The sequence below is a fragment of the Arxiozyma heterogenica genome (assembly GCF_036370985.1).
Source record: "Arxiozyma heterogenica strain weizmannii chromosome Unknown scaffold_5, whole genome shotgun sequence".
Classification (NCBI taxonomy): Eukaryota; Fungi; Ascomycota; class Saccharomycetes; order Saccharomycetales; family Saccharomycetaceae; genus Arxiozyma; species Arxiozyma heterogenica.
In genome coordinates this window covers 32,237-50,802 of record NW_027042658.1, presented here as the reverse complement: position 1 = coordinate 50,802, position 18,566 = coordinate 32,237, and the positions used below count along the sequence as shown (strand labels likewise).

The window sequence follows — 18,566 nt, the reverse complement described above, 5'->3', positions numbered from 1 at the left end:
ATATATGGTGTTTATAAACAAACACACATTGATCCTTCACTATTTCTTTTTCTTGAAATATTTTCTTCAAAAAGTTGTTTTAATGATCTACAAAAATCACTTTTAAATAAAAAAGTAGTGATTATCTGCCTATTATTCAACAGTTTTGATAAGTATACTAATAATTAAATAAAAAGAAAATAAGGCAAAAGCTAGTGGATATTATTTTACAAATAAAATAACAGATAGACTTTTCTTACCTATGGTTATAATATTATATATATCTAGAATCTTTATTGCTATATCATAATAAATAGAATTCTAAAATTTATTAGTTCACCATTAAATAAATATGAAATCCAACCTTTATTAATGCGTTTAAATAATTTATATATTACAACATCTAAATTCTTCACATAATACTATTAATACTGACAAATGAATAATATTTAGTGACATGATTTTTGGAAAAGATAATACAAAGTGAAATATTAAAAACTAATGGGTGTATGTTATATTTCTATTATTTTGTATATTTTATTAAGTTTTAAAATATAATTAGATGTAAACATTCCAAGTATATATAATGACATTTGGTACGAAATAACACTTGAATTCTTTTTGTGTAACTGTTTTAGTTCAATATCATTATTATTAGAAGTGATGTTATTAAAAGATTCAAATGGTTCAGTCAATGGAGTATGGGGTAAGGGTAGTAGTAAATGATCTAATTTGGAAACACTGTTGCATCTCCTGAAGGACTTTGTAGTATATTCACCATCATATGTATTTGTAATAGTATTACGATTATTGTTTCTCATATTCACTAATGGTTCCTTTAAGTTGGTCTTCTTTCCATTGGATCTTGGTTGAATTAACTTTTTTGGATTAATCAATTTTTCAAAATGTTTGTTCTCCAAATTTATTACTTCTTGCATTTTCATGTGATCTCCTTCATCAGCTGTATTTTCTAAATCATCTAAAGGTACTACATCTTTTTTGTATCGACTTGTTTTTGAAGATTTTATTTCTGTTTTAGTTTGCCTATTAAACTTTGATGGTTTCCTCATCAGAAATGTCTTCACCGAGACGTTGGATACATTATCACCAAGTGGAATAATTTTTGGTTTATTTGTTTGAATATTATTGAGGTCTACCTGCTCAGGTAGCTCCACAAGGTCGACAGTCTCTGGGTCTTTCGATATTCCTTTTACTTTGCTCCCATTCAGCTTAGTTCTCTTAGATATAGGGTTCCCATTCAGTATTTGATTCAAAGATATAGATCTTTTCATTTTCACATCTATTGGAGTAGTTTGATTGTTTTATATTGTCTCTTTAGAGTATCAAATATGATCATTGATATATTTCAGTAGGATCTTCAGATATTTGGTCTCTACGATAGCATTGAAGGATTCCATATAGATAGTGACGTATTCCTCACAACTGAAATGAAAAAAAAATATCGTCCTTGAGACATATAAAGTTGTATTTAAGAAGGTCAACAACTTATACAACCCCTGTTGTCATGCTTTTTAGGCAAAAAAAAAGAAAGCATCATGATGATGAGAATGAAGAGAACTACTAAGGTCATGCTCATAGTAGTAAGACAAGATTCAATATTTTTAAGTAAAAATAAATTAGACCAACTAAAAGTGTCCTGTAAATAAATTATATTTAAAAGAATATCTTATACAAAAAGTAAATAAATTTCACCATAAGTGATATTAATGGCGATTGCCAGATGTTAGTATAAAAAAATCACAGCGCCTATCAATTATTAGTAAAAGTTCAAATGCCTCTCTAGAACGGTATCATAATTAGATCAAATGAATAAGAGCCATTAAAATAGCACTGAATAGAACATCTGAGGTCAAACTAGCTGCCAAACCTTCATATTTTGCAATTGTAACACTTGCTGCAGAATTGGAAGCAGAAGTAATAATGCTTACAGATGGAACAACATTGGCATGGGCAGATTCCATGCTTACTTCTGAATGTTCAATAGTGGTAGCAGCAGAAGCTGAAACAGAACCTGTCTTAGCACTGTCTGGACATGAAGTAGTGTATGTAGTGATAACAACACCATCTGTAGTATAAACTGTGCTAACTCTCAATACTGGTTCGCCATGTAGGGCAGTTTGACCGTTTTGGGAAGAAAACGAAGAGGTAGCGGTGGATAGTGAGCAAATTGGACATTCAGTAACATCTACCGTGCGTGCGCTCTCAACAGTAGCGGTCGTAACGGAGTGAGCAACATTTGTTTTAGCAGGTGCACCTTCACTAGCAACATGTGTCTTACCACTGGCACCAATAGCAGAACCAATGCTATTGTTTGGTGCGGAAGTTCTTGTGGTGGTTGATCTGTCAGTAGCATCAATAGCAGAACCATTACTGCTACTTGAAGTAAAATTGTTAGAAAGGGTGGTCGATCTATCAGTAGCATTGATACTAGAACTACGGTTGTTGCTTGAAGTAGATCTCTTGGAAGTAATGGTTGATCTGTCAGTGGCATCAATAGCAGAACCATGACTGTTGCTTGAGGTAGATTTCTTGGAAGTAATGGTTGATCTGTCAGTGGCATCAATAGCAGAACCATGACTGTTGCTTGAGGTAGATTTCTCCGAAGTAGCAGAAGGGGTAGAGGATGACTTAGGTTTACTGGAAGTACTACTTGAAACAGATGCTTTCAAAGGCATAACATTTTCAGGGAATTCACCTGCATAATTACCAGGAGGTGCATACTCACAAACAACATAATCACGATAATAAGAACCACAATGTTTTACAGCACAACCAACCTCCTTGGTGGATCTCCAAACAACTTGTGTAAAATGTCCAGTTGCCATGGAAAAGCCAGGATGGCTGTAATTATAATGAGCAATTTCACTATACCAGGCGTCCACAGCAGCGACTGCATTAGGAAATCCCAGGGCAAGGTTTTCACCGTATGGACCACGAGAGTGCACGAGTCTACCAGAAGAACAATCATAAACGGCAGCATACTTCTCGGCATATACAGCTAAAGTATTAGACCAGGTCAAATTACCAGTATCGACATGCAAGGCTCTCAACTTATTGTGTGCGAGAACAACAGCAGCCTGTTCTTCTGGAGTCAACGCGTATTTAGTATAATCAGTAGATGTTGTTGCAGTGGTGGTTGATCTGTCAGTAGCATCAATAGCAGAACCATGACTGTTGCTTGAGGTAGATTTCTTGGAAGTAATGGTTGATCTGTCAGTGGCATCAATAGCAGAACCATGACTGTTGCTTGAGGTAGATTTCTTCGAAGTAGCAGAAGGGGTAAAGGACGACTTAGGTTTACTGGAAGTACTACTTGAAACAGATGCTTTTAAAGGCATAACATTTTCAGGGAATTCACCTGCATAATTACCAGGAGGTGCATACTCACAAACAACATAATCACGATAATAAGAACCACAATGTTTTACAGCACAACCAACCTCCTTGGTGGATCTCCAAACAACTTGTGTAAAATGTCCAGTTGCCATGGAAAAGCCAGGATGGCTGTAATTATAATGAGCAATTTCACTATACCAGGCGTCCACAGCAGCGACTGCATTAGGAAATCCCAGGGCAAGGTTTTCACCGTATGGACCATGAGAGTGCACGAGTCTACCAGAAGAACAATCATAAACGGCAGCATACTTCTCAGCATATACAGCTAAAGTATTAGACCAGGTCAAATTACCAGTATCAACATGCAAAGCTCTCAACTTATTGTGTGCGAGAACAACAGCAGCCTGTTCTTCTGGAGTCAACGCATATTTAGTATAATCAGTAGATGTTGTTGCAGTGGTGGTTGATCTGTCAGTAGCATCAGTTTGTGCCTTGCATACATCAAAAAAAGCAGCTAAAAGCAGTGGAGCACACAATGATAAGGTACTTGAGATCATTGTATTATTTTCAAATATTCGGAATTATTAACTTTTCGGCAAACCATATAGTTTGGTGCGTACACTTTATGGTATCAGTTCTTTTTGGTTATTTAAAGTGATGCACTTAGTTCAGTTATAGTGTCGACACCTGGGGGCATATCGAGGTGACACTCATACCTGTAAAGGGAGGAGTAGGACACGAAAGAATGTTCAAACATAATTCACAGTGCTTTTATATAAAAATGTGCTCATGACTTGCAATAAAAATGATTGTCTGATAGGTTCTAGTTTTTTTGACTAAATCAGACTAAGATACAAATAAAGTTTTGCAATAAATCTTCGATGATAAAAGTGTGTACAGGAACAGAAACAGACAATGAAGAAGAAGATTTGTAATCTTTAACAATTGGACTAAAAGTCCAAGTAAAGCCTAAAAACACAGCATAGTCAATCATTCTGTTATTTCTAATAGGAAAAAAATATCACTGTGTGGTTTCTTTAAACGAAAAAGGAAACAGAAAATGTTGAGTCCTCGAAAACATTTCCAAATAGAGAATTAAAAATATTGTTTATTATTTAGACATTTTCACGTTGCAGAACAATAGAATCAGTTTTGTCTAGATATTTTACTTTTGAAAAACATAAAAGGGAAAGCTTACAAGTTTAAGAATGGACAAATAGTTTTTTTTTTCTTTTTTTACTATTGTGTTGGAAACAACCGCCTTTGTATTTAATGCAACGACAAAAAAAATAAAAGTGAAGAATACTAATTACACAATATTGGGAAATATTACACAAGTAGAAAAAGAGGCAGTACGGACAATTCTAACCACACTATTGAGTTGTCGAATCGTTTTCCACAAACCCTAGCTCTAAATAAAGATGAAAGCTAGAAAAACCCAGAATATTATTTCATGCCCGATTTTTATCATGTTAGTACGATATAGATATATATGTCTCTTTGTGTTCTATTTTTAAATTTTTGTCCCTGAATTATTTTAGAGAATCTCCACTCTTACAACATTAGTTTAACATTTTGTTTACAATTGAAATTGTCCTAAAATCTTATGTTCTTTTTGTATCTATTTAGTTTTTAAGGATCATCGCCCATGATTAGTTAGTTATTTGGTGTCTATATCTCTTTTGTACATATCACAATATTCTATAGTAAATCGATCTATAGAATGTCCAAAATTTATTACTTCATTCACAATAGAATATTAAAATTTTTGGTAGTGACCGTGGGATCGAATAGGAATGTATAATTTAAAAAAAGGGGTAAAGAATTTTTATTGCATTGTTACTGTTTGTACATAAGTTATATACTATAAGAACCATCAACAATTTTTTTTCTTTTTTTAGTTCGTATTGCAAGAATCAGCACCTTATATGACGTTAGCATGTAGTAATATTTTTTATAATATTCAACAATCGTAGTAAAATTGTTCTTTTGTTAACCAAGAATTTATTATTTAAAGTTATTATTGTTCTATTAGAACATCTATTATGATAAAGATCTAAAATATAATTATTCTCCTGGCAGATTTGGATCTCAATTAGACTTTTTAGTGTGATATTCCTATTTCCGATTTTTTCTCTTTTTTCTGATCTAGTATAAGAACAATATAATTTGTAAAATTCAAAATTCTCCATTTAAGTGGAGTATTTTTTTCTCCTTTTCGGATACACAATATGTAAGACATGCAAGAGTACTATTGAACTAGAAAAAATGACGTATACCTTGTGGAATCCTTAAAATCTTTTACAATGTCGTTTAATGATAGCTATTTGGTTTAATTTTAAGACAAACAAGAAAAAAAGATGATTATTATTATATTCGACCTATTGTTATGATGTTATTTATTTATACTAGGTCAAAGGGTGGTAAAAAGTTTGTATCTTTTTAAAGTAGCAAGACTTGATAACAGAGCATTTCTTTTTGTTTTTTGTTTGTCAATTGATGGTTGAATGGAATAACTTATAATAACAGGTTCTACATTTAATAAAGTCTACTTGATCTAGCTTATATACCTTAATGTGAATGTAAGTGCCCTTATTATAATAACAAATATATAGTATGAAACTTCGAGAGGTTATTGCTGGAATGATATATTAATGGTTTGAGAAACATGTAAATATATCAAAGACGAAAAATGTTTGGTTTGCACATTTAATATTAGGGAGATAAGATCAAACAGAACAAAAATAAATTAATATATTATAAAAAATTGCCAAAAGGTAAACATATATAAGTAGGCGACTTTACTTATTAATTTTCCAATTTAGATAAGCTACATTTTATCGTATGCCTCTTTCATATCCATATAATTATTAATTTCCAAAGAAGAAATCGAGGGGAAATTACTCTACATATTAACATAATAATAATACATGATAATAACATATAATATGATCACCGACGCTAAAGACATGCATACTAATATTATTCATTCAGAGGAAATACTATACAGTATACTCATTTTATCTTCGAATCGTTAATGTAAATTTTCATAACTTTCAATCACTTAGTACGGTGAATTTAGATTATCAAACATAGCTCTAATCATATTTCAACATAGTAAATAGAATAGTTTTATTCTTCTTCTAGATTAGGCCTATTATATAAAATACGCATGTTAATGCTGACAATTACCTCTGGCATTATCTCTCAATAGTCAATGGTCACTTAAATAAGCTTCTTAATAATTTGCTACCAATGTCCATCAAGTATTCATTTGTTTGTTCAAATACACTAACAGCCTTGGACCAAGAATTTTGGTTGTTCCAAGTCCTTCACTGCGACATTTGGTGTTATCCGCAGGCTAGGTATTTCACTATTTCCAATTAGAACTTTTTAAATCTGTATGTATTGTAATATTTAATTACTATGTAGTTAGTAGTGAAACAGAGCTCTTCATTATACAAAATATAGAAATATACAGTAAGCGTGTATAAAATTGTTAGAATTACATAGGTGTATTGTTGAAAATGGGTGTCTATAGTGATTGGATATATAGGGTACACAGTTATCTTCAAGTTTTTTGGTTTCTTTCTTTATATAAGATATATAAGTATGTTCTCCATATTTTGTTATCTATATTTATTTGTTAAAATTCAACTATTTTACCTATTTATTCTAGAACATTCGATTTCCGAAATCTTCTTATTATATATCTATCAGATTCAAACTAAGAGATGAATTAATATTAATAACAAAAACAAAAATTATATATTTAAGTTATTAATTAAAAATAATAACTTAAAAAAACTGTAAGTTCATGTATAATATTAGCATGGACTTCATAATATATTACATAAGATACTGTTGAAAAACGGTTAGAGATATCTGTATCAAGTTAATTTCTTCATACCAAATAGCTGAAAAGATTGAAAATTTTTATATTAATGAAGACTCAAGTATAGAATGAGATGTATTGTATATTATATTTTGTATATTAGTGAAAGATGATAAAAGAACCAAAAAATAAGAATCAGCACTAAAACATCACCAATGTCTCACTAAAATTGAATATTCTATAATAAAACAGAGAGATCAATTAATTTTTATAAAAAAGAACTTTAAAAACTATCAAAAATCAACTCTTTTTTACATTTTGATTCTATTAGTGTTTTTGTATAAAATCTCATGCCAAATAATCTTATTTTTACCCTTTTTGGAACATATCTAAGACTTGCAAATAATTATTTTGTTACATTGAATAAGAAAATTTCCATAACTTGATATATAAATAATCAAAATACATTCTTGAAAAAAATCGAATTTCAAAACTTTCTTAACCTCTTTTTCTATCCCATTTCTTCTTCAGCATTAAGAAAATTTTAATGAAAATAATTCAACAAATTTCAACGTTTTCATTTCCTTAGACAACAAAAAATTATGATCTCTTCGTTATTAATTTTTGAATATTACTTGCTCAATTATTGTATAATAACGGAGAAGATGAATATCATTTAATTTGTAACATTATGACCACTATTCTATTACTGTTTTTTTTTTTTCAAAGAATTTAATTATCTAAACTAAATTTATTATTTATTAATATGTAACTCCTATTTTCTTACTTCCTCATATGATATAGAATAATAATAACCTTAAATCAATTGATAAAAAACCACTGCTCTAACATCGGACAACTAGTAACAGATTTACCAAATATTTCCAAAGAAACTGAGAATTTGACAATGAACCTTACACTCTATTAAAAATTACCAATATTGAAAAGTTGGCCAACAGTAGTGGTGAATCTAGGGAAATTACTGATAATAGTGACCTTTTAGATAAGACATCAAAGAAAATGAGTTTGTTAAGTTTAATTTTATTGATAAATAAAAACTCTCACAACAAATTTTCAACAATTCCAAATCATACTTATGAATTATTAATAGGGGATAAGTTTTGTAGAAATAGATGCATAAAATATAAACATGCCATCTCCTAGCTTACAGATTAGCTACACTGACTGGTTTTGATAGCACAAATAGAAATGGGAAAACAGTGAAAAAAAACACTCACAATTGCCTAACTTTTATTTTTCGCGAGATAACTGTTGTTATGGATATTGTAATATACCAGAAGAAAGAGCTTGTTTGTTTATTTGAATATTACCTTTTCAGAAATATAATGTTTTCATTCAATACATTATGTGTTCCACATGCAACAATAGTTTTATTATAACAGTTTTTCTTATTAACTCTAGTTAGAATATTTCTATGTAAACTTGTGCAGAAATAGTTAATTATGAATGGAAGTATCTATTAAAAAAATAATGCAGGCTCATTATACTTAACGTAACAATAATGGTCTAACCCTATTAAACTATTTCTTTACTATGCCTTTTGATTAGATTCTTCTTATTTTCAAGAGCATCTAAACGAGAAACACAGAAAAATTTTTACAAGTAAGAAAACTAAGAAAAAAATAAAAAATGCAATATTCACACCCCTACACTATGCTTTCATAAATATAGAATTGTTGACTTTAACGTTTAAAAAAGAATTATTATACTTAAAAGTTATCTGGTGATATTCTGCACATACAATAAAGCAAAAGATATATTTTAAATTTTCAGAACTGAACTGTCATTTTTTGTACTATTATTATTAAACAATTAAATTCCTATACAGTCAGCTGATATGTAAAAGGTAACAATTAATTTTCCAGATCTCCACTCAAAAAAAAATTTTAATACAACAATGGTGTTTTCTATAATATGTGCAAGTGCTTGAACTATTGTTCAATATTTCCTTTTTAGGTGTCAAAATGGTGGGAAAAATCCCATCTTGTATTTTCTTAATTTTCATAAAAAAAAAGAAAAAAAAACCACAAACCTTGCCCTTCTATACAAAGCACAAAAGAAAATGACATAGTTTAAAGACCTGTCAATTATGAAGTCTCTAAACTTTATAAGGCAAAACTTAAATAAACAGAATATGTTAAGAACACACAAGGCACATTAATTTGAAATGAAATAACTAATTATGCCAAATTCTTAAATGCACATTGTCATTTGTTGCTGAGATGATCGATTTTTGATAATATCAACACACTATAAGTATTTTGTGTTTCTTAGTGGAGTATGTACCTGTCATAACTTAGTACCTTATGTATAAAGTAGTAAAGATACATTCTCAATTTGAAAACTCTATTTCAGCAATTTCATTGGGTGAAGTGCCACTTTTTATGTTTAAGATAGGCAACTAGTTCAAGACAGACAATTGAATAGTGAGAATATAACTATACATGTTTTGTATTTACCTTTAGTAATAAAACATAGGGAAGAGATATATTCATTGAGTATTCTTATCCACTATTATTGAAAATAATGACTAAAACATACAAGCAAGATACATCCATACTTCCAGATCGTGTACCGCTCCACAACAAATAGAACATTAAATGGCTATGTTTTAAGAAAAAACAAAAAAGAAAAACTCTTGATCTTTTTGTAAACCCTACTTCGTTTTCTCTAATAGACAAGTGTCTACCAAAATTTTTACATAAGGGACTTGAAAACCCTACAAGAATGTATAACAATAATATATGCAGATTTTTTACACTATACCGGCATCAGTCAAGAATGGTCGAAATGTACATGCATAATACATACCTACACATATACATTTAACATAAGGACTTGGATCTTACTAAATGCTCCAGCCTCATTTTTGGTAATTTCTTTAATGATTAATTGTCATATATATTTTACAAAAGACACATATATAAATGTGGGTCTATATCTATTTGTATACAGTCTGCAAATTGATTCTTGTTTTCATTCTCTTTATTTCTGGTTTCTTGTTTTCTGTGTCATTCTTGCTCTCCTGAGTGTTTTCCTAAAATGTCCACAAACAAAAACCAACAAAGAAAAGAAAAAAATAGCTGGATAAGATTATATAACATAAGAAAATATAAGTAACCATAATTCATTAGTTATTGTTAAAATGCAGACATTAATTTTGTGGTCCTTACTAGGATTACTTGTGACCAAAGTAAGTGCTGCTACTACAACTATTTCAACACCAACAACCTTGTCTGGTGATCAAACATTTTCCGATGATATCGTAATTGAATCAGGTGCTACTCTTGCATTAATATCTGGTTCTTCATATTCTTTCAATGGCAATATTGACGTTAAAGGTTCTTTAGACATTATTGGTGATTCAACAAACGGGTTAACTAGTCTACAATTTGGTTCTACTACAACAATTACAAACAGTGGTAACATCAACATCGAAAATATTAAATCGGCAGGTTCTGCCAGTGATTTTGTTATTGCACCTGCAAGTATTGATAACTCTGGTACATTCACTGTCTCGCAATTAAATGCTGCTGCTACTGTGCCAGGTACTAATTTCACTATAGCTCCAACAGGTTCCTTCATTAACACAGGTACTATTGATTTTGACACAGCTGATAAAGGTGGCACCACAAATGGGTTTTTGTACCTTGGTACTATGACAAATAATGGTATCATCAATTCTGGTGGATTATCTGCATTGCTAGCCGACCAAAGAGCGTATCAACGTAGTAGATACGATATGAAAGGTATTGTCTTCAATAATCCTATAGAAGGTGAAGGTGAAGTCACCGGTAATACTGGGGCTGTAATTTTTCTTAACACAGAAGTTATTGGAGAACAAACTTTTAATGTCCACAATGGTATGTATATTATTAATCCAAAAGTTGTACCAGGTTCCTTTAAAGTTGTGAATTTTATCGGATCAGAATTCGTTTTTTTAAATATAGACTTTAACAAATGGTATGCTGAGGATTTGGGCACCATACCTTACTACCTTCAGACTAATTTTGCAGTAGATGGTCACCGTTACTGGTTTAACTCAAGTTGTACAAATGATTATGCTGAATATGCTCAAGGTAATATTATTGTTACACCATCTGATCCTCTTTACCAATTTTATGGTACTGATATATACATGATGGATATCATAGGTTCTCAATGTCCATGGTTATCTGAACCAATTACAAAGACAACAATTGTTACTACTATAGATTCTATTACCGAGGCTACCACTCTTTCAACTTTAGTAACCTCTACAATTAACCAGTACTTCATTACTGTGTCTGAAAAGATTTATCAAGTTGCAGTACCTCCACTATCTACCACCTACACTACTACTACTGCTGATATTTCTGCTCCAACAACATCTACTTACACTACTACAGTTGTTGATAGCAATGGCTCTTTATCTCCAGAAGTTGTTGTTGTAGTGGTCACCCCATCTCCATCTACCACCTACACCACTACCACAGGCCCGGTTTCTGCCCCAACCACAACCACCTACACAACCACTATTACTGACAGCAATGGCTCTTCATCTCCAGAAGTTGTTGTTGTTGTGATTACTCCATCTCCATCTACCACCTACACTACTACTACTGCGGATATTTCTACCCCAACTACAACTACTTACACCACTACTATCACAGACAGTAACGGCTCTCCATCTCCAGAAGTTGTTGTTGTTGTGATTACTCCATCTCCATCTACCACCTACACTACTACTACTGCAGATATTTCTGCTCCAACTACAACCACCTACATAACCACTATTACTGACAGCAATGGCTCTTCATCTCCAGAAGTTGTTGTTGTAGTGGTCACCCCATCACCATCAACCTCCTACACTACTACTACTGCTGATATTTCTGCTCCAACAACATCTACTTACACTACTACAGTTGTTGATAGCAATGGCTCTTTATCTCCAGAAGTTGTTGTTGTAGTGGTCACCCCATCACCATCGACCTCCTACACTACTACTACTGCGGATATTTCTACCCCAACTACAACTACTTACACCACTACTATCACAGACAGTAACGGCTCTTCATCTCCAGAAGTTGTTGTTGTTGTGATTACTCCATCTCCATCTACCACCTACACTACTACTACTGCTGATATTTCTGCTCCAACCACAACCACCTACACAACCACTATTACTGATAGCAATGGCTCTTCATCTCCAGAGGTTGTTGTTGTAGTGATTACTCCATCACCATCGACCTCCTACACTACTACCACCGTTCCAGTTTCTGCCCCAACCACAACCACCTACACAACCACAGTTACTGATAGCAATGGCTCTTCATCTCCAGAGGTTGTTGTTGTAGTGGTCACCCCATCTCCATCTACAACCTACACCACTACTACTGCAGATATTTCTTCTCCAATCACAACTACTTACACAACCACTGTTACTGACAGCAACGGTTCTTCATCTCCAGAGGTTGTTGTTGTTGTGGTCACCCCATCCCCATCTACCACCTACACTACTACCACCATTCCAGTTTCTGCCCCAACCACAACCACCTACACAACCACTGTTACTGACAGCAATGGCTCTTCATCCCTAGAGGTTGTTGTTGTTGTGGTTACTCCAGCCCCATCTACCTTCTATACGACCACTACTGGTGATGTCTCTGCCTTGACCACATCTACCTTCACCACCACTATTACTAACAGCAATGGCTCTTCATCTCCAGAAGTTGTTGTTGTTGTGATTACTCCATCTCCATCTACCACCTACACTACTACTACTGCTGATATTTCTGCTCCAACCACAAACACCTACACAACCACTGTCACTGATAGCAATGGCTCTTCATCTCCAGAGGTTGTTGTTGTTGTGATTACTCCATCTCCATCTACCACCTACACTACTACTACTGCTGATATTTCTGCTTCAACCACAACCACCTACACAACCACTATTACTGATAGCAATGGCTCTTCATCTCCAGAGGTTGTTGTTGTAGTGATTACTCCATCACCATCGACCTCCTACACTACTACTACTGCTGATATTTCTGCTCCAACCACAAACACCTACACAACCACTGTCACTGATAGCAATGGCTCTTCCTCTCCAGAGATTGTTGTTGTTGTAATCACCCCATCTCCAAGTGGCCCAACTATCTACACCACTACTACTGCGGATGTTTCTGCTCCAACTACAACCACCTACATAACTACTATCACAGACAGTAACGGCTCTTTATCTCCAGAAGTTGTTGTTGTAGTGGTCACCCCATCTCCATCTACCACCTACACCACTACCACAGGCCCAGTTTCTGCCCCAACCACAACTACTTTCACTACTACAGTTGTTGATAGCAATGACTCTTTATCCTCAGAGGTTGTTGTTGTTGTGGTTACTCCAGCCCCATCTACCTTCTATACGACCACTACTGGTGATGTCTCTGCCTTGACCACATCTACCTTCACCACCACTATTACTAACAGCAATGGCTCTTCCTCTCCAGAGGTTGTTGTTGTTGTAATCACCCCATCTCCAAGTGGCCCAACTATCTACACCACTACTACTGCGGATGTTTCTGCTCCAATCACATCTACCTTCACCACCACTATTACTAACAGCAACGGCTCTTCCTCTACTGAGGTTGTTGTTGTAGTGATTACACCATCTCCATCTACCACCTACACTACCACTACTGCAGATATTTCTGCTCCAACTACAACCACCTACACAACCACTGTCACTGATAGCAATGGCTCTTCCTCTCCAGAGATTGTTGTTGTTGTAATCACCCCATCTCCAAGTGGTCCAACTATCTACACCACTACTACTGCGGATGTTTCTGCTCCAACTACAACCACCTACACAACCACTGTCACTGATAGCAGTGGCTCTTCCTCTCCAGAGGTTGTTGTTGTTGTGATCACTCCAGCCCCATCTACCTTCTATACGACCACTACTGGTGATGTCTCTGCCTTGACCACATCTACCTTCACCACCACTATTACTAACAGCAATGGCTCTTCCTCTCCAGAGGTTGTTGTTGTTGTAATCACCCCATCTCCAAGTGGCCCAACTATCTACACCACTACTACTGCGGATGTTTCTGCTCCAATCACATCTACCTTCACCACCACTATTACTAACAGCAACGGCTCTTCCTCTACTGAGGTTGTTGTTGTTGTGATCACTCCAGCTCCATCTACCTTATCCACTACTACCACTGGTGTAGTCACTGTCCCAATCACATCTACCTACACAACTGTAGTCACTGACAGTAATGGCTCTTCCTCTACTGAAATTGTTGTTGTTATAATCACACCATCTCCATTTAGTAGCTTTATGACATCACCAATTTCTGTACCATCTCCTCTCTATGGAAACTCCACTATATCTGGTGAAAAGATTGAATCTACTTTGAGTGGCACTCTAGTTGTTCTGACTAGGGTTGTTAATGGAGTTACTATGACTACAACTTATTGTCCAGAACCATCTGCAACTTCTGAAACAAGTATGACTGCTATCATTGGTCATAGTTCTATTGAATCTGTTTATTCAAAGAACCAACAAGAAGAGACCAACTCACTTTCTGCTGCTTCCAACGCAACTCCAGTTATTTCTGTTACTTCTACTACCCCTGGTCCAGCATTTACCAATGGTAAAAATCACCCAACATCTAGAAACTCTAGAACATCTACCACTGTAATCGGTAATAATGAGTCTAGAAGATCAGAAACATCGATGCCTTCAATGGTGCCACAAGTTTCCCAATATATTCCTGAACAGCCATCCTCATCATCAATTGCTATCACAGTACCTCATGAAGGTGTACCTTCTCTTGTATCATATGAAGGTAAAGGTAGCACCATGTATATGATGAAGTGGAGTGTTGCCCATTGCATTGGTTTATTATTATTCATGGTAATTTAAATTGATTAAAGGCAAAAAATTTTAAAATAAAGAATTCTAAATAATTTAATAATTAAATATTTCTATATAAGTATATAGTATTCTAATATTTTTTATATTGTGTATTTTTATTATTTATTTGATTTTCAAATATCTTATACAGCACAAATAGATTTACTCATTCCTAATAAACCGATAATATCTTCTCCCAATTTTAAGTAATTTAAATTATTCAATACAATTATACAATCTAATAGTTGCTATATAGACATTTTAATACATGTATGTTTTTGCTACATGTTTTGGCAATTTTTAATAAAGAGATTGTGATTAGGAAATTTACTTCTGTATAAATCGATTGATCATGGTTTAAAGGATGTAAGGTCTTTAAATCTTTTCCAATTAAGAAAAATTGTAATTGTGAAGATTTGATGCTAGTTTAATTCAAAGATCATAATAAAAGGTTTGACACATGTCTTAAAAACAGTTACAATCTTTCTTTACCTGTATTTACTGAAAAGTTAACTAGACAAATGTATTTATTCCCACATTCCTTAATTATTTTCTTTCTGTCCTCTGTATATACAAATACATCCATAGGGAACATATAATACATACATATATACATGGATGTACACTAATTAAATACCACTGTATCTTGCTAAGTCAAATAACTATATATATGTATATTTGTGTTAATATGGTCACTGTTATTAACTCGCTTAAACTTATGGTTATACTTCTATTTCTTTCTTTTTTGTAATATAATATTCAATTGTACGTAAGCTAACATATCCAATAACTATTGTACTCACATGAACAGTAGAGACATACTATAGAATTACTCTAACAATATTTGAAGAAATGGAGATTCCTTTTAGGTAGCAAAGGAAAAAAGGGAAAGAAAGAGAAATAACATGCTATTTCCCAAATGCAGAGAATTGCACACTGATGATATATTATACTTACTCTACATGTTAAGAATATTATACACAAAAATGTAGATACACAGAATTTCGTAATGTACCTTCCTTTGAAAACATATGATATCTCTTTTTGTCTTTTACTGGGTGTAGAACTTTCAAGATTTACAAGATACAGGAGAATGTCCCCTCTATATGTGAAAGATATTGTAATAATAATAATAATAATAATTATCCAAGGATTCCGATAATGTGAAAATTTTCTTTTTAAATAAGGAAGATGTAAAACTATCATAACACAGTCGTATTTTTGCAAATGTTAATTCATAAATATAGTATGTCTTGCTATTTTAATGTTATAATGGAATTAAATTCTTATTTTTTTTTTTTTTTGAATTTCAATAACTTCTCATCATTCTTTGTTGCAGTTAGAGATCCATATACAGTATTAGACATCCAGTCATAATAATGTCAGACTAATTCTTAACGAAAGTAGATTTTCTGAATAGTAAATTGAAAGATTAACATGTTAATACTCCACCATAGTATATTCTTAAATGTTGTTCAATGTTCAAAGATCGAGATAAAATCTCTTTTTATTACATTATTTTTCAAACATTAAAATAAGATCATCTGAATAAAAGACACAACAAAAATTATAGAACAGGGAAAGTAGTACAGTAGAATGAAATAATGGTGTAATCAAACTATTATTCATTATATCAAATCAATATGTCCTTTTTCATCATTACAATAACCACTAGAAATCAAACATAAATCAAATCCATGTATACTAGATTGGAATTAGTAAGGATAAATATCCTGTAAGATATGAGTAAAAAGATGATATAGTAAATTTGTTTATGGATATAGCATAATTGTATTTATGTTTATAACAGTTATCATTATGTGTTAATTTCAAAAGAGTATTGCATATGATCATAAATTATTATAACAGTATCATTCGATGGATAATGAAGTGATATAGAAGATATAATTATATTTTTCATATTGAAAATATTAGTAAGGGATGGTGTTCATGTGTTATTGGAGTATACTTTAATAGTTATATTCATAATAAAAGTGGTAGTGACACAAAAAATGGTCATAGTTTGTCAATAAATATCTTCCATAGTCACAGTCTATGCATGGAGTAAGTCGTTATGAGGTTATTTCTGATAGTCAAATATAAATGATTATTAGGTATACAGTGGTGTAACTATGCCATGTTAAATAACTGTTTGATAATATTCAATATTATATCATATGAATATGTAAAGAAGGTAGATAATAACTGGCTATTTATAAGTAAAGTTGGTTACTTATATGCTTGGTTGTCGATGAGAGTGGCTATTATTGTAATTGATTTTTTTTTCGAACTATTTTTTCAGATTTTGAAAAAAGGAAGATTGACAATTGAAATTTGAATGAAAGGAGATTGGTGGATAATGAAGAGATCATGATAGCTGATGCTAAGAGTAATTAAGTGTGATGTGTTTGTGTAGTATCATTCTTGTCTAAGACATAATATCAAGAGAAGTTGTATATTAACAAAGAGTTTATAGTTTAAGAGTGATACCATACAATCTACCAGTTATTAATGTCTAAATGAAGTAAGCAGTTTAAGAATAAAAACATAATTGAAAGTAATAGTGGTTGATATGAACTTAGTCTACTATGTATAAATCCATAGTAAAGATACACATTAATATCATGATAGCAGATACTGTGAATAACATTGAATGTTATAGATTTAAAAGAGCAATAAAATTTCCTAGATGATATTACCATAATAAACCTAGAAATGTAAGTGTAAATATAAGATGCGACAGAGTGACCATTAATGGATCACACTAATCCAGTGTATTATGTTTATGTTGTTTACATTGTTTCTATATCTTACATATGAAAAGAAAATGGTCTAAATTTATTGATCTATTTATCGTAAAACAAATGACTCTATCGTTGTTATTTTTATTCTTTCGAAAATTGTGGTTCACTCATATTTTGTGATTTAAAGAAAGAGATAGTGATATATATGTTTCAGAAACTTTTTAGAAAGAGCTCATTGCTTTGTTTACCTTGGTATAGTTGGTGGATTAAATATAAATTGTTCATATAATCATTTGACATGGGAAATAATTTTTGCTCTACTCATGGGAAAAGATATCTTGGACAGTTTTTAGAGAATTATGAGAAATATTCTATGCCTAATAATACAAAATTATTTTCCAGAAAACAAGATCGATTCAAAAACAATCTACATGTTCTATATGCAGTGAAAGCCACAAATTTGAAAAATCTGCTTACGTTTTTCATTTCAAAGAAGACTTTGATAAATAGATTTATGTTAAACACTATACCATCTTTCTACTGTTTATGATCAAGCATTTATCCTATGAAAATATTTAAAATGATATTTAATTTAAATAATCTTAATTGTTTATGGAAATATAGTTTTGTAGATTTAACATTTGGGATTAGAGTCTTAGGGATGCTAATATGGTATCTCCTGAACTATAGTAGACTTAAAGTCTAACGTTGTTATGTTTTAAGTATT

General features: G+C 32.3%; 3 protein-coding genes across 3 annotated transcripts; 1 reads left to right on the top strand and 2 right to left on the bottom strand.

The window, feature by feature from the left end:
- Positions 1-491: 491 nt before the first annotated feature.
- Positions 492-1,271, bottom strand: PWA37_003895 (uncharacterized protein; the record flags this gene model as incomplete). The annotated part of the gene is made up of 1 exon (XM_064860403.1): positions 492-1,271. The coding sequence occupies one exon, from the start codon at positions 1,269-1,271 to the stop codon at positions 492-494; it is 780 nt and encodes a 259-aa protein (XP_064717420.1).
- A 525-nt stretch (positions 1,272-1,796) lies between these two features.
- On the bottom strand, positions 1,797-3,893 carry PWA37_003894 (CAP domain-containing protein; the record flags this gene model as incomplete). Its single annotated transcript, XM_064860402.1, has 1 exon — positions 1,797-3,893. One exon carries the CDS (start codon positions 3,891-3,893, stop codon positions 1,797-1,799), a length of 2,097 nt encoding a protein of 698 aa, XP_064717419.1.
- A 6,444-nt stretch (positions 3,894-10,337) lies between these two features.
- On the top strand, positions 10,338-15,104 carry PWA37_003893 (uncharacterized protein; the record flags this gene model as incomplete). Its single annotated transcript, XM_064860401.1, has 1 exon — positions 10,338-15,104. The coding sequence occupies one exon, from the start codon at positions 10,338-10,340 to the stop codon at positions 15,102-15,104; it is 4,767 nt and encodes a 1,588-aa protein (XP_064717418.1).
- Between the last annotated feature and the right edge of the window lie 3,462 nt (positions 15,105-18,566).